The following is a 20,978-nucleotide window of genomic DNA, read 5'->3' on the forward strand; positions in this document are numbered from 1 at the left end:
CAGCCCCTCTCTCCTCCTAGAATGTGGTTGGAGGGAGGTCTCCCCGTCCTCTGTCTAGGATGAGCTGAAATGATCCAAGCTATCAGGAAGCTGGGAAGTCCCCTGTGAAGTCTACCCTGAGGCTTTCCTGCTGCAGAGTCAGAAGACAGGAGCTCAAGGCACACAGTCTGCAGGGGCTGGGGTCCTGGCTGTGTCCAACACCTTCTCCCCTCTCCCTGACATCCCCATACAGGTGATTTACATGGGCCGGAACCCCCGGGACGTGGTGGTGTCGCTGTATCATTACTCCAAGATCGCCGGGCAGTTGAAGGACCCTGGCACACCTGACCAGTTCCTGCAGAACTTCCTCAAAGGCGAAGGTGAGCACAGAGGAGGGGGTGTGGCGGGAGCCTCTAGCGGGCCAGAGAACAGGGACAGGGGAGGGCGGAGGAGGGGAGAGAGGCAGAGAGACAGGGCGTTATAGAGACCAAGAGGAACGGAGAGAGATGGATGGAGGGGGAAGGGGAGAGGGAGAGGGAGACCAAAGACAAAAAGAAACAGAAACAGGGAGCAAGAGCCAGAGACTGAGACAGACTAAGGCAGAGACAGAGAGAGAGAGACAGAGAAATAAATGTAGGAAAAGATGGAGACAGAGAGACAGGGAGAGAGACACGGGGCACCAGATGTGAGGGGCTAGGGGGAGGCATCCCGCTCGGAGGGACCATGGGGGCTAGCCAGGTCCCTCAGAGCCCCAGCAGGGTGGCCCTGTTGCCTGGCCCTCACCCCTCCGCCCCTCTGCCCGCAGTGCAGTTCGGCTCCTGGTTCGACCACATTAAAGGCTGGATTCGGATGCAGGGCAAAGACAACTTCCTGTTTATCACCTACGAGGAGCTGCAGAAGGTGATTCCCCGCCCCCGCCTCGCCCAGTACCCCCTTCTCCCCAACTCCTCTTCTCCTCACGCCCTCCCACTTCCCCTCCATAAGGCCACTCTGCTGCTGCGGATGCACCAGGTACTGGGGACACAGTGGTGAACAGAATGGGGTCCCTGAGCCCGTGAGCGGGAGAGGGGCCGTGGACAGATAAACAAAATAGATGGCAGTTGGGGAGAAGAGCTAAGAAGAAAAGGAGAGAGAGGAAGGCAAGGAATGTGTGGGTGGGACTTTTAAGTAGAGTGGTCAGGAGAGGTGACAATTTTTTAAAAGATTTTATTTATTTATTTTTAGAGAGAGGGGAAGGGAAGAAGAGAGACAGGGAGAGAAATGTCAGTGTGTGGTTGCCTCTCACACGCCTCTTTACTGGGGACCTGGTTTGCAACCCAGGCATGTGCCCTGACTGGGAATCGAACTGGTGACCCTTTGTTTTGCAGGCTGGCATTCAGTCCACTGAGCCACACCAGCCAGGACAGGGGAGTTAAGACCTTCAGGAAAAGATAATACTTAAGCTAAGCAAGGATCTGAAAGAGGAGAGGGAGCCACGGGGGTATCTGGGAAAGTGTCCTGGGCAGAGAGACCAGCCAGTGCAAAGGTCCCGGGGTGAGAACGTGCTCAATGTAGTCCCAGGATTGGAAAGAGGCCTCGTGGCCCAGTGAGTGAGGGTGGGGTGGGAAATGAAGGCAGACAGTAAGGACTTTGGCTTTTCTCTGAGTAGGTGGGAGCCCTAGGTGGACTCTGAGCAGGGGAGGTGATGGGATCGACGACATCATGAGAAACCGTGGCACGTGGATGGTGACCTTCATTGGTGTCTGGGACCTGAAAGGCCGAGGGAAGCAGTGGGAGGAAACAACTTTGGCATTAGACTGGAATCCTGTCTGGGTAACCTGGGACAGGCACCCAGGAGAGAGACGCCTTCTGGCTGGAACAATCAGGGAGGGCTTCCTGGAGGTAGGGGCCATTCGAAATGCCTAGGGCTTTGTCCAGCTGCAAGGAGGATGCTGGGCTTCTAGCAGGAACAGTCCACAGCAAACGTGCTCAGCCGTTCTAGGTGTTTAATCTGTCCCCAGAGTCCCAAAGCTGGGGATGCTCCCAGTACGTGTCCTTTCACCAACGGCCCCAGGCGTGTTCCCTTCTCCTGTGTACCCTTCGTGTATTTTCTAGGCTCTCCTTTCTGTCAGTACTTTTTGTAGTGGGAAGAGACTGGATTTTGGTGTCCAGGGAAGCAGTTCAAATCTCTCAGAACCTCAGAGGTCTCATCCTTATAATGGGTGGGAAATGCACCCTCACAGCACTGTTGTGAGGGCCACAGTACCCAGCACCAGCCTGTTGTTACCACCCGACCGGGTTAGATGCCAGAATGTTAGCATAGTGTGCAAAGTGAGAGGGAGCAGGTTCCACCTTGGCCAGTGTGGCTCAGTGGATGGAGTGTCGGACTGTGAAGCAAAGGGTTGCTGGTTTGATTCCCAGTCAGGGTGCATGCCTAGGTTGTGGGCCAGGTCCCCAATAGGGGACATGTGAGGGACAACCACACATTGATGTTTCTCTCCCTCTCTTTCTCCCTGCCTTTCCCTCTCTCTAAACATAAATAAATAAAATCTTTAAAAAAAAACACTAAAAAAGTAAGAGTGATCAGGTTCTGAGCAAGGGCCTGATTCGTAACAACAGAAACAGCAAACCCCGTGCACCGGACGCTACACACAGGTTATCGATCTCATTTAATCCTCACCAAGTGCAGGCAGGTGAGCTACCACGTCACTGAACCACCTGAACTTGCTGACATTTGGTAATTTTATATGGTTCACCCCAATAGTGTTATTATTCCCATTTTAAGAGGCAGTAACAGCCCTGACCATTGTGGCTCACTTGGGTGGGTGTTGTCCTGCAAAGCAAAAGGTTGCTGGTTCAATTCCTAATTGGGGCACATACTCAGGTTGCAGGGTCAGTCCCTGGTCCAGGGTGTGTGTGAGAGGCAACTGACCAATATTTCTCTCCCTCTCTTTCTCCCTCCCCTTCCCCTTTTGCTAAAAATAAATAAATAAAGAGGAGGAAATGGGGGTTTATCACTTAGAGAGAGTCTGAGGCACACAACCCCTGGGCCCCATGGGTGGTTTCTTTTTCTTCATCCTGGTAAATGTCTTTTGATGGAAAGATCCTGAAAAGATTTCTGGAGTTACCCCTCCTCCACCTTTTCCATCCAGCTTTCTTCTCCAAACCCAAAACTGGGCCATGGAGCCTGACAGAGCATCTGGGCTGCCCCTGGGTGTGAGGGACTGCCAACTTGTTAGAATTTCTGGGGCACGTCAGTGGTTCTACAGGATGAAGGGCTGGGTGGTTATGAAACCAGGCATGACCTGGAAAACTGGGGCCGAGGCGCGGGCGGAGCTGACCAGGAGGCTGGTTGTCCTGGGTGGGCACAGATGGGGGTAGGCCGAGAGGTGGAGCGGAGGGCTGTGTGACCCTGGACAAGTGTCTTCCCCTCTCTGAGCCTCCGTGTACTGATTGGAGATGCTGGCATCTCTCTGCAAGGCTATGGGCAGGATCAATGCAGATGCACCTGCGGGGCTTGGACCAAGGCTGGGTACACAGCAGGCACTCAGTCCACAGTGATTTGGATCGTGGAGGTCACGGGCAGGAGGTCCTTGCACTGCATCTGGATGGGGAGGGTTGCCAGGTGGGACAGGAGTGGGGGCAGGGCCCTCCTGGCAGCCCCATGCCCAGAAGGGGGAGGACAGTGCAGGGGATGGTGTACCCCTGGGAGGAGGGGAGCACCTCAGAAGGGCCACTACACCTGTCCTTGAAAGCCAGGCCTGGAGACTGGAACTCTTGTCCCTGGGCACCAGGGAGCCAGAGGAAGGCTGGGAGCAGGCCCAGGTCTGGGTGTGGGGTGCTGGAGGCAGGGAGGCCAGGGAGGAGGTGGGGCAAGGGTTTATAGAGAGAGAATCAGGCCTGACCAGTGCCAGGGCTGTAGGGACACAGGGGACGTGGCAGAGAGAGTCAAGGTCAGAGGGGTGGGGCTGGTGACTGACAGGGACAGAGGGGGGAGGGGAGGGGGTTGGCCAGGCCAGGAGTCTGGCCCAGTCGGTGACTGGGTGAGCCATGGGGCTGCTCTGGGATGGAGATCTGGGGGAGGAACTGGTCTGGGGCACAGACTGGCTGACACCCCGTTTCAAACCTCAAGGAGGATGATTCCACATAAGGCGCTAACCTCTGACCTCTGCTGTGACCTCTGACCCTGCTTCACCCCTTCCCACCCAGCACAGAACTCTCCAAGGCCATAGCCCAACCCCTTGGCCTGGGGAAACTTAGGCAAAGCAGTGTGGAGCCACGCAGCCAAGTCTGGGTTGGAGCTCCGACATCCAAACTCGGTCTGGGGTTCCTTCCTTGCCTGGGATCCCCTTTCTCTGCTAGCCCCCTGACCCCTCCCCTCTGCCCGCAGGACCTCCCCGGCTCCGTGCGGCGTGTCTGCCAGTTCCTGGGCTGGCAGCTGAGCGAGGAGGCGCTGGCCTCCGTGGTGGCGCACTCGGCCTTTGAGGCCATGAGGGCCAATCCCATGTCCAACTTCACGCTGCTGCCCCCCAGCCTGCTGGACCAGCGCCGTGGGGCCTTCCTCCGAAAAGGTACGGGACTGCTGTGTGGCTCGGGCCTCAGTTGCCCCTGCTGTTACTGGGGGGAGGTTCCCTGAGCAGGACTGCCTTCACAGCGTCACTGTGGACTCAGCACTGGCTCTGGGCGGGCACACTCACACACGGGGCTCGGCAGGGGCTCGGCAGGGGCTGGGGGCGTGCCTGTCGCCCCAGGCCTCAACCCCCCCCCCCCACCCCTGAGAGCTACCAATAGGAAGGAAAGGCCAGGCGGCTCTGAACGGAATGGACTACCCACACACTCAGCTGTGGCCTGACTGGCGAGGGCCGGAAACGTGTTAGTTGCCTGTGGCTACTGTAACAAATGTCCACAAACGTAGTGGCTGAAAACAAACACACATTTACTCTCGTAATTCCGGAGCTCAGACGTTGAAAATCAGTCTGACTGCACTGACACTAATGGTCAGCAGGCTCCCGTTCCTTCCGGAGGCTCTAGGGCAGCGTTGGTCCCGCCTTTCCGGCTTCCGGTCATGTGGGGCCAGCTTCCGGTCCGGCCCGCGTTCCTTGGCTCCCGGCCGCTCCCTCGGTCCCCCAAGCCTGCAGCCTAGCCTCGTGCCTGACTCTGACCCTTCTGCCTCCTCTTACGAGGACCCTTGTGATGGAGTGGGGTCCCCCTGGATAAACCAGGATTCTCTCCCCACCTTTGACTTAATCACATCTACAAAGTCCCTTTTGCCACAGAAGGTCACCTCTGAGTGGGTTCCAAGGATTAGGATGAGGACATCTGGCGAGGGTGGAGGGGGGGCAGTCATCACTCAGCCTGACACAGGGAGCCCCCTCAGACCTCACTAGGGGTGTCACGGAACATGTGGTGAGGGCACCTGCTAACATTCAAAATGCTGTCACCCAAGTAACATTGGCCCTAGGGTTCCAGGTAAGGGGCGGAGCCCAGTGATGACCTGAGACTGGGAGAATCCCAGGCCGGGACACCGAGGGCTGGGGAGGTGGGGAGGGTGGCAGGGCCCCGCCCCTGGCCTGCTGGGTTGCTGTGAAGGTCGAAAACCTTCTACAGCACACATGGCCCCAGTGAGTGAGTAAGGTGGGGGAAGCACGGTTCCCAGTGTCAGCGCAGTAATGGAAGCCGTAGAGGGCGAGGCAACGCCCAGGGGTGAGGAGGCCCTGTTCTAGACCTCAGGTTAGTGACAGGTCACAGGGGCCGAGACCCCAGGGGCTGCGCCAGGCGTGCGGGAAGGCTAGATGGGGAGGCGGGTGTTCTGGGCAGAGGTTGAAGGTGTCAGGGTAAAGTGGGGGCAGGAAAGTGGTCTGCTGGCTGGATGAGCAGGGGGCAGGGACGGTACCCAGGGGTCTGGACAGGTTCCCCGTGGCCAGTGTTCGAGTCAGCAACACAGGCGTGAAAGGGGCAAAATGGAGATGGGGCGGGGGTGGGGGGAGGACGGCGGCTCTGGCATAAGCTCCAGAGGTGGGAAACAGGGTGCTGGGATGTTGGGCCGGTGCTCCCAATGGTCCTCATCTTGCACGACCCACCCCCACCCCAGGAGTCTGTGGAGACTGGAAGAACCACTTCACCGTGGCGCAGAGTCAGGCCTTCGACCGTGTCTACCGCGAGCGGATGCGGGGGCTGCCGGCCTTCCCCTGGGACGAGGACCCCGAGGATGCCAGTCCGGACCCGGACCCCAGCCCTGACCCCAGCCCCAACCCAGAGCGGGCCTCCGAGCACCCTTCTCCACAACCTTGAGAATAAACGCATCGCTCCTGCCGCGGCTCCTGGCTGTGTTATGGAGGTGGCATGCCACGGGAGGACGGCAGGGGGCGCGCGGGAGTGCGGATGGAGGCTGGGTGGGGACCCCTCCCCCAGCACCAAGGCCTCCCCAGGGCGAGGCCCTCTTCCCCTCCTGGCACGTCAGTGGGGTCGGTGGCCCCAAGGCCCAGCAGCGCTGGGCACCTGACTCCCCCATGGTCAGAGTGCTGTCGCCAGGACTCCTGGGTCCTTGGGAAGAAGGGGGTCAGGGACCAGGACCCCAGTGTTGGAGGGGGGAGGGGCTGGGGGCCTGGTCTCCTGGGTCTGAGGGAGGAGGGGCCAGCGGCCTGGACTCCTAGGTCTCCTGCTAGGCCATGGAAATGCGAGTTTCTGACATGAAGCAGGTGTATTCTGAGCAGAGGTAAAAGGGAACCCCAACCACTCACCCCTGAGCACCCACAAAATTGTCCCAGCATCTGCCCAGTGCCTCTCCAGGACCCTGAGCTGGTCCCCAGCAGCTGTGTCCCCACTGATCCCCAGTCCCCCATTATTCAGCTCTGCTCCCTGGATTGGGGGTCTCTCCTCCCCTCAGTTGAGCTCACACCCCGGAGCCGGTGCGTCCCGGGGGACTCCCCATCGTCCACCCACACAAGCCAGCATGGATGCTGCTCAGCCAGACCTCCCCTGGGCTGCGGGGGTGGGGGGGGGGGCTCTGACAAGGCTGGGTCGGGGTGTCCACTGTCCAGGATCCCGGCTCATGGAGACAGTGTGCCCACCTTCTAGACCACAACACTGAGGTTGAGTGGGTGTGGGAGTTGCCCACATTCCTGAATGAGTGGGAGAAAATCCCTTCTGCTTCCCACACTCAGAGGTGAGGCGGGGGCTCTGAGCAGACTGTCCTCGAGTCTCCTGGGAGGGGCCAGCCCAGCACAGCATGGGCTCCTGTCAGGGTCGCCCCCTGAGTCCTGCCCCGGTGGCCCAGTCTGGCTGCCGGCCGCCTCTGGGTCCCGGGGGTTTGGGTGCAGCATCGTCCCCAAACCTCCTTCGGGTCGGGGACAGGTAGCGGAAGCGGCGGGCAGGGATGAGAGGCCGGGGGCCGCCCCAGGGCTGGGGCCCAGAGGGCGGCCGGGAATCCGCCTCCCCCCTGGCGGTGCCCCCGGTGCCCCTCTGCCTCATCAGGGCCTTGGCTGGGGTGTCCTTGGAGCCCCAGGACTTCCTGAGCTGTGGAGGGAAAGAGAGGGAGGTGAGAGCGGGCTCTCGGGGCCGAGTTCAGGGAGCGGGTGGAAGCGAGAGGAGGCAGACGGAGAATGAGAGGGAGGAGGTGAGAGGAGGGAGCGACGACCCAGAAGGCGGAGGGGAGGGAAGAGGGCGTGACACTCTGAGGGGAGGTGAGAAGGCTCGGAGCTCCAGAACCAGGAGGGACAGGAGCAGGGTGTCCTGGAACTCCCAGTGGGGGCCCGGAGGGGTGTCCCACCTGCGGGCTGCTTTGCAGCTCGGGAGGAACAGGAAGGAGCCAGCAGCTCCCCCTGGGGGAGCAAATATTTGCCAAGGGAGGCGACGCTGGGTGAGGGCGGCGGCCGAGGACCAGGTGGAGGTGAGGACCTTGGCCCCGCCCCACCCATCTGGGACCAGGGAGGCAATTCCTAGGAAATTTCTCCCTCACCTTCAGGACAGGCCTCTAGCTCCCGCTTAGCAGATGGGAAACAGGCTCAGAGAGGGCACAGCTCCTAGAGGGCCGGTCTCCCGAGTCAGCCTGCACCCAGGGCCAGTCTCTTGTCCTCTCAGCGCCCCACTGTACAGCCAAGGACACTGAGGCTCTGCCCAGGGGCCCCAGAGAACCGGCCAGGCCCTGCTGAAACCTCAGCATCTAGGCAGCTGGGGGACAGGGGACCCCCTGAGCTCATGACCCTCAAATCTGGGGAGGCAGCACACAGAGGACTTCAAAGCCCCACCTGGGAGGCAACCAGGGCTGAGTTCCAAGCCTCCCTGGTGCCTCAGTTTCCCCATCTGCGAAATGCGTGGGTGCGGAGCCATAACACCATCCACCTCCCAGGACTGTGGCAAAGGTTGAATTTAGCCATGATCCCGAAGGCGCTGGCGTGGGGCCTGGCGCCTGGGAAGGGGCCGAGGAAGACGGTGGTCTCGGCCTCGGCGAGTTCCACAGCCTCGCTGGCCCTCAGCTTTCCCATCCACAGCCACTCGTAGGGCGGGCGTCTGGCCTCACTGCCCTGGCAGGAGGATGTGGTGAAACAAATTCTATTTGGGGCATTTATCATAGAACGACTATGGGTCCATTTCATTCTGATGACTTCTCCTCCCAAGCAAACCAAGGACAAAGCGACCGCTCCGCCCATTCACTAGAAGACAGAGGCTCAGAGAAAGCAGACTCCCAACCAAACCCACCCCACCCCCACCCTGCTCGGTTCTCACAGCCACGGTGCGATTCGCACCCAGGGCTCTCAGGGCTTCTGCTCCTTGCCACTGAGTGCGCTGCACACAGTGTGGGTACAGGAAGCAGGTGGTATGATTAGCAACTCAGGTGAACAGCCCTGGCTGGTGTAGCTCAGTGGGTTGAGCGCTAGCTTTCAAACCAAAGGGTCAATGGTTCGATTCCCAGTCAGGGCACATGCCTAGGTTGCTGGCCAGGTCCCCAGTAGTGGGGGCATGAGACACAACCACACACTGATGTTTCTCTCCCTCTCTTCTCCCTCACTTCCCATCTGTCTAAAAATAAATAAATAATCTTAAAAAGAAAGAGAGAGAGGGAGAGAAGGAAGGAAAGAGAGAAAGAAACTCACGAACAGCTTGGTTTCCCCACCTCCCCGGGGTCAGGCACATAGTAGGCCCTCAGAAGAGCAGGGACCCTCCAGCCCAGCTTCGTGACCTTGGACAAGCACCTTCATCCTTTTGGGCCTCTTCTGGCCATTCTCATGGCCACCAGGTCTCACCTCATCACCATCACTGGAGTCCGACAGCTGGGACAGGCGGCTCAGATCCCACAGGGACCGGCTGGGCCTGGCTGGAGGGCCGCTGGGGGTCCGGGCGTGCTGGATGCTCCTCAGGATGTCACTCAGCGCCGGCCCTGGGATGGCCGGGGCTTCCTGCCTGTCCCTGTCGAAGACTCGGCAGGCAGCTAGGCGTTGGGCCAGTGGTGAGACATCAGGCAGCGGCGGTGACACCGGGGCCACAGAGAGGCGGCGGGCCACAGAGTGAGGGCTGTGGGCCAGCTTCAGCCCCCCCAGGGTGCTGATGAAGGGGCCCGGAGTGGGCGCAGGTGGGAGAGGCCAGGAGGCCGCATACAGGGTCCTGAACTCACGGCTGAAGGCATCGACAATCTCGCCGGTCAGCAGGGTCACCAGGCCTCGGTGAAGGCGTGAGTCGCTCCACGTAAAGCTGGGTGGCATGGGGAGGGCAGTCAGGACCTCCCGGAGGCCCCGGAGACCCAGCCTGGCCCCCATCACCCGTCCCTCACCTAGTCACAGGGCAGGCTGTGTGACCATGACTTCGGGAAAATCCTGCCACACTCCCGCCTCAATATGCCCCTCTGTAGAATGGGAGCCACCAAGGTACCTCCTCCATGAGGACAGCATGTTAAGATATGTAAATTGCCCTGGCTGGCGTAGCTCAGTGGATTGAGTGTGGGCTGGGAACCAAAGTGTCCCAGGTTCGATTCCCAGCCAGGGTACATGCCTGGGTTGCAGGCCATAACCCCCAGCAACCGCACATTGATGTTTCTCTCTCTCTCCCTCCCTTCCCTCTCTAAAAATAAACAAATAAAATCTTAAAAAAAAAAGATATGTAAATTGGCTGGTGTGGCTCAGTGGATTGAGTGCTGGCCTGCAAACCAAAGGGTTGCAGGTTCAATTCCCAGTCAGGGCACATGCCTGGGTTGTGGGCCAGGTCCCCAGTAGGGGGCACGTGAGAGGCAACCACGCACTGATGTGTATCTCCCTCTTTTTCTCCTTTTCTTCCCCTCTCTACAAATAAAAATAAATAAAATCTTTTTTAAAAAAGATATGTAAATTAGCATCTGGAATCAGACGTGAGTTTCAACCTGGGCTCGTCCTGTTCCCACTGAGGGATGACTCAGTTTCCCCTCTGGAAAGAGACAGGGTTTGTTCTCTGACACGGGTGGGGACTGTTTTGAGACTCAGCTGCTTCCTATAAGGACCCCCATTTATTAAGCATTTGCTATGTGCCAGGCTCTGGCTGTGCCTGCTCCGGGCGCCTGTCTGCACATCCGACAGACAGAGCTGGAACGCAGGAAGGTGCTCACGAGAGGACACGGGTCGAGCTCCCTGCACGGTGCCCAGCACATGCCCAGCACGGGAAGCCTGCTAGTCTGCCATCGTAGTGGCTGCTATTGAAATCATCTAGCACCGGTCTCGCACACAGTAGGTGCTCAATAAATGCCTTTTTTTGGAATTAAGTCAACCTCAGCTCACACCACTTTCTCCTCCCAAGCCTCGGTCTGCCCACCTGCACAAGGGGGCTCGCCAGGGGCACTCGGCAGACGCAGCGCCCGGAGCCCAGAACCCAGCGGACTGGACGACTCAGTGGGCAGGTAGGCAAGTGCTGGGCCCGAGCGTTCTCGCCTCAGCTGAGTGGCATTGTCCTCGTTCCCTAACAGATCAGCCGGCCATCCTGCCCCTCAGATTGTGACACCCCTCCCCCACCTATGATGTCACCCCCAGAGTGGCCAGTGGGAGCCCTGAAGGGTCTGTGAGGTCACCCCATTCCACTCCACAAAGCTTCTTATCGGGCGGCAGCCACTGGTTCATCTCTGTCCCGGGAAAGAAGCTTCTGAGACCCAGGGACTTGAGATCTGTGGTCACCGCAAAGCTCCTGAGAGGGACTTGGAGCACTGGGAACTGAGGACACACCACGTGCTGACGGCAGGAGCCCAGAGCCAGGGGCCCAAGCCTTGTGGACGTGAGGAGCGCCCTTCAGCAGTTCTGCGAGGCCCAAGGCGCCCTCGGCCTGGTTCGGGCACTGGCACCGCCGCCAGGCCACCATGGTCCTCGGCTGGCTGCTGCTGCTGGGCATGGCTCTGCCCCCAGGCACGACAGGCACCAAGAACTGCCTGTTCTGTGAGCTGACTGACTCCCTGAGCTGCCCCGGCATCCCCATGAACTGCGGCAACGACGAGGACTGCTTCACGGGCCAGGGGACGGCCCCCGGCCTCAGCCCCATCATCAACAAGGGCTGCGTGCAGTCCAGTTCCTGTGGCCGTGAGGAGCCTGTCACTTACCAGGGCGTCACCTACAGCCTGGTCTCCACCTGCTGCTACGGCAACCTGTGTAACAGGGCCCCGGTCCCCGCAGGCAGCCGGCCGGTGGGAACCCCCACCGGCCTGGCACTGGGCGTGCTGCTGCTCCGTGGGCTGTGACCAGCCTGGAAGGCAGGGCCTGGGACTGGTCTCGAGGCCCTGCTGCTCCCCGTGTCCCCTGCCTCCTCCCCCCTCCCCATTAAATGGCCAGAGGCCCTGGACGACCCCGTGTGGCCCTGGCTTCCAGGCCTGCCCACCAGGCACGTGGGCTCCGTGATGCACCCTGAGGCCCGCCCTAGTGGTGGGGGCCGTGCCCCGTGGGTGTGAGGGCACTGTGGTACTTCATTGGTCCTAAGACCCACAACTTTCCACGTTTTGATTGGGGGGATGCTTCCTTTCATGGGTGGCACCTTAAAGTCGATGAAATATAGTAAAAAATATAATAAACTCCAGCTGGTATTTACGAAGCACGTCTTTTGGGGGTTTTTTTTGAAGTGCTTGGTGTGTGTTACACGCCAGGGAGCGTCGGGAGCGTCGTCACCTTGAGGAATCCTCCCATGAGGCTGGGAAGGCAGATTCTGTTGGAAACATTTCGGCTCTGACCCTGGTGGTCCTCCGGGGGTGGTCCCCAGACCAGCAGCCCAGCGTCGCCCAGGAACTAGCTAGAAATGCCAATCCCCAGGCCCCGCCCCAGGCAGGCTGAATGGGGGTGGGGCCCGGGAATCTGTGTGTTAACAAGCCCTCTGGAGCATGCTGAAGGCTAAAACCACTGGTCTGGGGCAGCAGCCCTCCACTCAGGGGGCACTTCTGCCCATCACAGGGGGGCACCTGAGAATGTCTAGAGATGTTCTGGGTTGTCATACCTGGGGAAGGGGATGCTACCGACATCTGCTGGGTGGAGAGGCCGGGGACGCAGCTACAACGTCCAGGAGAGCCCCTCCCCCACACCACAGTCATCTGGTCCCAAAAGCGAGAGAGCGCCTCTGTGGTGACACCTCACTCTCCGGTCACTAATCACGTCACCCCGCTCTGCGGGGGCCCACAGGGGTGGAGACAGTCACCCAGCTAGTAACTGGCAGAGCAAGGCCTTGAACCAAGGCCATCTGTGCCCAGATCGCTGCCCCCTGCCCCCGCCTGCTGGGACCCACTGAGGCAGCTGTTCATTCTTCACTGTCCAGGTGAGAAACTGAGGCTCAGAGTGAGGGAGACGCAGTGTTGCAGAGCTGGGAAGACGCAGAGCTGGGGACCAGGGACGGTCAGACCCCAAAGAGAGCAGAGGGGGGCATCAGATGGCCCAAGGAACGGGCCTTCTGTGCACCGGACGCCTTTCTTCCCAGACACTCCGGCAGGCGGCGTGACCCCGGGCAAAGCTGGGACTCCAACCCAGGTCCTCCCAGTTTTGAAAGTGACACACACAAACTGCAGACCCCGTTTTCCAGGTGAGAAAACCGGTCAGAGAGACGCAGACCTGCCCCAGGCCGAGAGGCTGGGGCCGCACAGGCAGGCCCGGCTCCCACCCCACGCCCATTCTGCCCAAGGACGCCTCCTCCCCTGGCAGGGCGTCTCCACCCACCTCACCGATGAGGAACGAGAGGCTGGAAGGGGGACCCGAGTGCTCTCTGAGCATGCCACGGGAGAGCTGGGGACAGGACACCATGTGGCCAGGGCGGTGTGGCTGGGGGGCTTCACCTGTAGGATCCCGAGATGACCCTCTCGCCGTCCAGCAGCAGGAACTTCTCCCGCACCCTGCCGGTCACCTGCCGTCGCCAGCGGCTCTGGAAACTGCAGCCCCGCACGACGCGGATGTCCAGGTTCTGGGAGGTGGGGGCACACCTTTGCTCAGGCTAACCTCATGGGACCTGCATGCAGTTGGGGCCCCTCCAGGCTGGTCTTACCTGGGGGCCCCATGGCTTTGTAGAAGGGTCTGTCCCAGCTTCCCCGGAGCCACCAATCTTGGGCCTTACGGGTCTCCTGGAGATTCCCCCTACTCAGAGGGACCCTTGTGGCTGGCCCACCCTACTTCCCCCAATGCCTGGGGCATCCTATCTCAGGGGACCCTCTCAGCTGGCACCCACCTCGATGACCCAGGACCCCGTGGGAGGGTCTGCCTCTGGTACCCCCAGCACCAGTGGGCGGGAAGGGGACTCAGCAGTCCCTGCAGCCAGGCCCCTACCTCAGTGGCCCAGGGGTTCACCCCCAGCTGCTGGGCCAGCGCCAGGAAGGCGGGCAGCTGCTGGCGGTCCAGGAGCAGGTAGACAGGCACCCAGCGACGCGTGGCTGCCTCCACGAGGTCCAAAAGCAGGTCTGGGTCAGTGAATACGTCCATGACGACAGCCACCAGCTGGAGGTGGGGAGAGGGGCTGTGGGTAGAGCCTGGGGCTCAGGGGACACTCAGAGGTGGGGTGCTGGGGGTGACATGCTCTGGAAACTGAGGGTTTAACGGCCTGGCCTCTGTGGGGTGTTCACACAGAGCCTGTCTGTGAAGGAGAAAGGAACAGTCCTCCAGCTGCTGGGAAACAGCCATTGGTCACATGTGTACAACGGTGCATGGCGTCCCCCGAGCCGTGACATTACATGGGGGCCCTGCTCCAGGGGTCGGTGGGCTGGAAGCCTCTGCAGCGAACTGTGGGAAGCTGCACACCTGGGAATCCAGGGTTGCCGGGATCTCTGAGGGGGCGGGGCAGATGGGAGGGCCGCCTGCTAGATCAGCAAGGGGACTTCCGGGGACTCAGGGGGTGACTAAGGGTTGGGATCTCACAGGCTGGAAAAGGCAGTGGCAATGAGCCCTGACCCATGGGTCAGAGAGCCTTGGTTCATGTCTCTGCCTGGCCACTTCCTGGCCTCCTATGCCTCAGTTTCCCCATCTCTTCAATGGACGTAGTAAGTCCTAACCTCACAGGGTCCTGGTGAGAATTACATGTTAACCCAGGTCCAGTACTTGGCATGGGAGCTGGCCAACACGAAATCTGTTAAGAACAGGCTGGCCAGGGTAGGGGTAGGGTGCAAGGGAGACATCTGGGCCCTCCCTGGGGTGGGGGCGGGGAGGACCCTACCCTGCTGGGAGCGTGGGCAGAGCAGACAACTGAGCCAAGGGGGTCCTGATTAGGTCCAAAAGACATGGATGCCTGAGGGCACCCAGATCCCCGGGAGAAGACGAGGGACCCTCACATCTGAGAGGAGGAAGATAAAGTCTTGGGAGTGTGGACTAGCCCCAGTCCCAGGGGATGTGCGCTCTCCCAGGTCTGGGAGTCTGCACGTGAGAACGCCCATGGAAGGGACCCCAGGCCCCTGAGGCCCTGCCCCCACCTTGCAGGCGGCCTGGATTTCCTGGTGCACCAGCTCCTTGAGGGGCGGGTGGCCCTCGCCGGGTGGCTGGGTGTACAGCTGCGCCCGCGTGATGCCCTTCCAGCCCGAGTCCTCCGGCCAGCCCAGCCGCAGCACGGGCACTGGCTCCTCCGACTGTCCGGGCCAGTAGGTCAGGCTGCCGGAGGCCCCATTGGCGACCGAGGCTCCCTCCGCCGCCCTGCTGGGCTCCTGTTTGGCTGCTGTCCAGTCCTCGGCCGCTGCTGCCAGGCCCCGGAGCTCATCCCCACTCAGGAAGGGCTGCAGCCCCTCACGCTGCACGCAGGCCTCAAACGCCTCCGCACCCTCGCTCAGCAGAGCCTCCAGGGCCAGCCGCTGGCCCTCGGAGTACAGGAAGCCCAGGCTGGTCTCTGTCGGGGGCAGCCCCTCGGCCCCTGAATCCACTCCTTCCAGTGCCGCAAGCTGGGAGGCTGCCATCGGGCCACCCGGTGGGAGGATCTGGAGGCTGGGTGTCTGAGGGCTTGCCTGTGTCTGAGGCACTGACCATGTGGCGTCTGCTGTGGGCAGACCCTGTGCAGGGCCCCCAGGGCAGCCCTAGGGAAGTCCAAAGGGCTCCCCACGAGGTCCCAGCTCACTGACAGACTTCCCGAATGACTGACTGCCCAGTGCCGTGCAGACCAACTGCCCGCCAGCCTCCAGCCACCATGACTGGCTGGCCCTCTGACCTTCCTGCCAGCTGTCCCTGATGATCTGCCCGACCTCACAACTGGCCCTGCTTGTGGGCTAGGCTGACCGCCTGGCACTGTCTCCAAATTCTGTGACTCATCAGCTGCCCATCTCTGCTCCAGCACACGGCATCCAGCCTGCCAGCACACAATGCACCAGTGGACTCTTCAGGCTTGGACGGGCCTGTCCTAGCTGACAGTCTGCTGCCTGCCTGACCACCTCCTGGGGACAGGCTGTCTGCCTGTCTGCAACCACCTGGATGTCCCTCACCAAAGGGAGAGAGTTGGCAGCCGGTCTGCCCCTGGCCGGCAGCACATCTAACTGACCGTCTGTGGCCGTCTCTCTGATTGTCTGGAAGGCATCTATCGCTTCTGGCTGACTGTCTCCCCAGCTGAACACCCGGTGGCACTCCCAGCTGTGTGCAGGGGGTCTGTTTCTCCCAACAACTGGGTGGCTAGCTCACCAGCACCCACTGGCTGCCCGCTCTGGGTTCCTCCTCTCTGAGCCTTGGGGAAATGCACTCCAGCTGTCAGCCTTGGCATTGCCCTTCCCCTTCCCCAGCCAGGGAACTAGGTCAGTCTCCCCTGCGGATGGAGGACCCTGCTCCCGGGCCTGGCCTCCGTGCCCTGCTCAGGCTGCTACAGTGTAGCATGCGCCCCGCGAAGGGACTCATCACCGTGGCACCAGCCCATGCTCTCCACAAGCCATCCAGGCTGAGGCCAGACTCACTGGCCACCGTCCGTGGGACTGGCTGCCCCCCTGATCTATGCTGACTCCTGGCTGAGCTGACTCATCTCTTTGGCCTGAATCCCACTATCTCCTGCTGACTGTCCACTCATTCCTACTGGAGTAAGGATAAGAACCCCTCTGTGCGAGGCTCCTGACCTAGCCTGTGTCCCCCTGACCTGTGCAACCCAGCAGCCCCGCCTTCCGACCCCAGCACCCAAGCACTTCCTCCAGAGCACAGCAACCAGCCCTGCAAGGAGAAAGAAGAGGAATAAAGCGTGGTCCCCTCTGGTTCCGGCCAGCTCCCCACCCCCTTGGTCTCCCCTTGCCTTTTTGGGGGGACGGTGTAATCCGGGTCTTCAGACCTGCTTGTATTTCGGCCGCTCTTCCGGCAGACTGGCCTCATTCATCAGGTGTCGCCCTCAGATCCTGGGAACCCAGCCCCTTGTGTAAACACAAGGGAGGGCCCACGCAGGTCCCTAAGGGAGGTCTGGGGTGTGGGGCTCAGGGTATGAGGTCCAGACCCAGGAGCACGCAGTCACCAGGCTGCACTCCCAGGAAGCCTGTGGCCAGCCAGACTCAGGTTTGGTGGGAGGGGGAGGGCCTCACCTGTTCCCACACATCCCTTCCCCACCGCAGCCCCGCCTTCTCACTTCCCTGTCCTAGCACCGCCCAATGCCCCTAGCGCTGGGCAGGGAAGCACAGGGTGTGGCTAATTCTGGGAAGCAGGTGCGGGGAACAGCTGACACCTGGCCTCAGCAGGTAGGGTTTCCGCAAGAGTGGGCTGCAAGGGTCCAACAGGTGCAGAGAGGCCCAGCACAGCGAAGCCCACGCATAGACCGCTAGAGGGCGCCCGCAGGCTGATACGGACCGACACCTGGGACCGGACGTGAGGGGGCGAGGACTTGCCTCCACACAACTGGAGGGACTTGTCTCCATGGAGACAGCATGGTGTCCAATTCCCCAAAACAAATGCCTTCGGGCCCACAGCTTCCCCTCCCAATCCCAATAAAACACACAGGACTGTCAGCATCCAAAATCTTTTTAATAACAAGGTAGGATCTGGGGTTAGTTTTTGTAGCCACGGCTGGCCCGCCGGCCTCTCGCCCGCTCGAACTTCCTGCCCTTGGATCGCACGTAGGGTCTGCGGGAAGAGAAAGAAGTTACATACAGATGGAGCCAGGCCTGATGTACACTGGGGGCTAAGCCAGCAACTCGGGCTCTGGCGGAGTGACCCAGAACCACAAGGGGACCTCTCAACCCAGGACGGGTCGGAGGTGACACACCAGGGGGCCGCTACAAAAGCCTGGCAGTGCGGGAAGCTGATGGCAGGAGGGATCGGCAAAGCCAGCGCCAGGCCTGGGGGTGCCAGCCTCAGAGCCCGGAGGCTTGGGTAAAATTCGGGCCCCACCGGGCAGATGCCAACTCAGCCTGAGGCGGAGCCTGCGCCTGGCACACTGGCTGCCGGGGAGCTCAACACCCAGGGGTGCAGAGCTCTGAGCTGAGCCCCAAAGGGAAAGTGGGTGCGATGGGTGGGGAGCTCTGGGGAGGCCTGAGGCTGGACCAGTGTGAAAAACAGCAGCAGCTGCACCTACATATGCACTGCGGGGGCCGGGGGGAGAGCCAGGGGTGGGCACACTCACTTGGTGTGGCTGTGAGGGGTTCCTGGAGCCTTGCCGAAATGCTTGTACACCTCTCGGCCCTTGCGAGGACCTGGGGACGGAAAAAGAGGGGGCGGTCAGGCAGAAACCCTGCACCCAGGACACCTGCAAGGCGCCACTCTCCAGGGCTCCGGCTGACTGCGAGGTCCCTGACCTCCCAGACCTGGAGGGGGAAGGCTGTTGGCAGGCCCCAGCCCACCGGAGGAGACCACACATGGCTCACCAGAAAGCAAGACGGTGCCACAGCCCTTGGGGGAGTCCAGGGCCAGCTGGTCGAAGGTGAGGATCTTGCCCCCGGCCTTGAGAATGCGGGTCCGGGCTCGGCTGCTCACTCGAAGTGCACACACCTAGGGCACACAGAGGACAGGTTCAGTCAGAGGCCCCTGCATGGCCACCCAGGGGCTGCTGGGACTTACTGGTCACTGCCCTGGCCCAACAGGGAAGTCCCGACAACAAACACCTGTTAGAGGGCCTCCTGAGCTGCTCACAGCTGTTTTTACCACCTGACTCCTAGAAACTTCTCTAAGGCCACAACAACTGGAAGCCATTACATTTAAGGAAATTGAGCCATAAAGAGATTTCAGAGTCTGTCCAGAAGTTGATAAAATGGCAGAGAAACCTAGACTCGAACCCTGGCTGCCTGGCTCAACAGCCAGCACCGCCCCAGAGGGGCTGGCCCAGGGACACCCCCATCAGTGACGCCAGCCACAAGTCACCTTTGACTCAAAAGCCACCCAGTAGGTGTGATGCCTAAGTAACCCTGGAGATGAGGCCAGGATGCTGCTGGAGGCTGGTGGCACCACAGCAGCCAAGGCCAAGCCAGGTCCGTGGGACTCCACCCCAGCCTGTGCACCTGACCCACCGCTGCGCTGACAGCCCCTCACTCACCTTCAGCTTGGGCACCTCCTGGACACGCACATCATCGGTTATCGTACCCACCACCACTGCGGTTTTGCCCTCTCGGCCAGGAAGCTTCATCTTCCTGATCTTTGGGGGAGGACAGGCACATTAAGCCCCGCCTGACCTTTCAAAACCCAAACCCGTTGCCTCCAGTATGCCGAATGAAGATAGCTGTGCCCCAACCAGTGAAACCAGCCTGTGCGGCCACCTCTTGAACCAGCACAGGCCGGACCTCAGGCTCAAGCACAGAATTCTCAGCAGACCTCTCCTACAAGCTAAGACTTGTGTTATATGATTTGGACAACCTGATGAAGCCCCTCTAAGCATTCCCCCAACAGTGAGAAGGAAAATAAGGCCAAGAAGCTGAGACAGTGGAAATGGAGTCTCACCTGAGGGTCAGAACTCCAAGCCCACCCTCCCTCTGAAGACCCCAACTCCAGACCCGAGCCAGGTCTCCCCAGGCTGGCCCCGCTCCTAACAGCCCCTCACCATCCGGGAAAGGGACAGAGGCGGCCGGTTGGTGCGGCTCATAAACAGCCTCTTCAGCACGACTTGGTTGAAGGTGGAGTTGGTCCGTCTGGCCAGGAATCTGTATAGCTGGACAAGGAGAAAGCAGGACTGAGAACCCAGGGCAGCCCACCGCACCCCTCCTAACTTTTGAAGGAACGGGCAAACAACTGATTGTGGGCTTTCCCCTGTGCCAACGAGCTGCCGGGACAGAGCTGGCTGGCCCAGGTCCATCCTGGTCAAGGCCGCAGAGACCGCCCCCCTAACCCGCTGCGGGTCGCAGCCCAAAAGCTAAAAACACTGAACTTCCAGAAGCTCTCGGAGATGTGAGCCTGCCCTGCAGGCACTAGAATGGAGGCCCAGGGAATTGCAGGTGTGGGGGGGCCCCGCCCACGGATCACAGACCCCAGGCTCACCTTGACCAACAGCCTCAGGTAGATGTCCTGGCTCTTGGGCTCCTTGCGCCGGACCTTGCGGTCTTTGTTGTGGCGGATGTCGACTCCCTGCATTGAGGAGAGGAGGCTGTAGATCCAGCTCCGCCCTGGCGGATCACCCCCACCCATCCGCGGACGCTGTCCATTACTGTCTATCTCCTAGACAATGCCCGAGCCTCGGTCTCTGCAGAGACCACGGATCCCAGGCCCAGCACGGGGAGACGCCTGGGGAAGTCACTTCCACCCTCTGGACCTCAAATGAGCCCTCTGTAGAAAGGGGCTGGTTCTACACTCCAAGCCTTCAGCCCACGACACAGCACCCCCAGAAGCTTTCGCACTGCAGCGGCTGTAACTCAAGCCCACCGTTCCCAACACACTCCCCGCCGGCTCCCGTGAGGTTTCCTTTCTCACAGACTCGTCAATTGTAAGGGACTACTTTAGAGCTCTTGTTTAACCCACGCAACGTTTACAAGAACCCACAATGGGCACTTCTGCAACTGATTTCTTCCCAACTCAGATCTGTGAAATGGAATTGTGTAATCAAACAGATGGAGAAAGTGGGGAACGGGCTGGGGAAGCAAGATCGCAACGCTGGCAGGGAGCCGAGACTCGCACGGAGGCCTGTCGGGTCCCAAAACCCGGACACTGGACCTTCGACACTCCCCAGAACCCAAATTTCTAGGCTTAGGAGTGACAGGTCCGGGTTGCTTGGGTCAGAATCCTGGCCCCACCACTCCCTGGCACTTAGACCTTAATCATTATCATTTAGCCTCCTCGTACCTCAATTTGGACATCTATTCAATGGAGAAATACGGGAGGAGCTGGAGGCTGATACGACTGATCCATTCTTGCTGTCCAAGGCCTCTAAACAGCCCCCCACCACGGGAGTCGCCTCCTATGGACATGCCCGGAACCCCTGCCTCCCTCCGGTGCGCCTTCAGCCCGAGACCACAGCGGATGTCGCTGGATGGTACAGTACCGAACGTCCCAAAGTGCACTCACCATGATGGCGCCTTCAGTCCCACCACGTCCGGAAAGAGAGAACGGAGCCGGAGTGGGCGGGGAAAGCCTTCAGCGAGCGGCGCCTGCATGACGTAAGCCAGGCGCGACTCGGCACTCTATGGCAACTTGGGCTTCTCTGTTGTGAATCGGGCGGCCGGCTAGATGGGCGTTTCCGGAATAGGGGGCGGGAACAACCAA

At 60.5% G+C, this 20,978-nt stretch overlaps 4 protein-coding genes across 4 annotated transcripts in view; 2 read left to right on the plus strand and 2 right to left on the minus strand.

The window, feature by feature from the left end:
- SULT2B1 (sulfotransferase family 2B member 1) overlaps positions 1 to 6,271 on the plus strand; it is a 31,060-nt gene extending 24,789 nt beyond the window's left edge. Inside the window, exons 4-7 of the mRNA XM_028530236.2 lie at positions 233 to 359; positions 785 to 879; positions 4,349 to 4,529; positions 6,050 to 6,271. Coding sequence (XP_028386037.1) covers positions 233 to 359; positions 785 to 879; positions 4,349 to 4,529; positions 6,050 to 6,249 — 603 coding nt within the window. The 3' untranslated portion in view covers positions 6,250 to 6,271. The remainder of the gene's footprint in view (positions 1 to 232; positions 360 to 784; positions 880 to 4,348; positions 4,530 to 6,049) is intronic.
- Positions 6,272 to 6,407: 136 nt separating this feature from the next.
- On the minus strand, positions 6,408 to 16,876 carry FAM83E (family with sequence similarity 83 member E). The gene is made up of 6 exons (XM_028530517.2): positions 16,642 to 16,876; positions 14,828 to 16,526; positions 13,695 to 13,862; positions 13,211 to 13,335; positions 9,201 to 9,645; positions 6,408 to 7,473 (listed from the first exon to the last, which is right to left on the minus strand). Exons 2-6 carry the CDS (start codon positions 15,299 to 15,301, stop codon positions 7,198 to 7,200), a joined length of 1,488 nt encoding a protein of 495 aa, XP_028386318.1. The 5' UTR covers positions 15,302 to 16,526; positions 16,642 to 16,876; the 3' UTR covers positions 6,408 to 7,197.
- Positions 10,246 to 11,989, plus strand: SPACA4 (sperm acrosome associated 4). Its single transcript, XM_028530519.2, has one exon. The coding sequence runs from the start codon at positions 11,267 to 11,269 to the stop codon at positions 11,639 to 11,641; it is 375 nt and encodes a 124-aa protein (XP_028386320.1). The 5' UTR covers positions 10,246 to 11,266; the 3' UTR covers positions 11,642 to 11,989.
- Positions 16,877 to 17,302: 426 nt separating the features above from the next.
- RPL18 (ribosomal protein L18) lies at positions 17,303 to 20,923 on the minus strand. The gene is made up of 7 exons (XM_028529534.2): positions 20,781 to 20,923; positions 19,761 to 19,847; positions 19,327 to 19,434; positions 18,826 to 18,924; positions 18,161 to 18,284; positions 17,920 to 17,989; positions 17,303 to 17,420 (listed from the first exon to the last, which is right to left on the minus strand). The coding sequence occupies exons 1-7, from the start codon at positions 20,781 to 20,783 to the stop codon at positions 17,345 to 17,347; spliced, it is 567 nt and encodes a 188-aa protein (XP_028385335.1). The 5' UTR covers positions 20,784 to 20,923; the 3' UTR covers positions 17,303 to 17,344.
- Between the last annotated feature and the right edge of the window lie 55 nt (positions 20,924 to 20,978).

This window comes from Phyllostomus discolor, chromosome 12 (assembly GCF_004126475.2).
Source record: "Phyllostomus discolor isolate MPI-MPIP mPhyDis1 chromosome 12, mPhyDis1.pri.v3, whole genome shotgun sequence".
Classification (NCBI taxonomy): Eukaryota; Metazoa; Chordata; class Mammalia; order Chiroptera; family Phyllostomidae; genus Phyllostomus; species Phyllostomus discolor.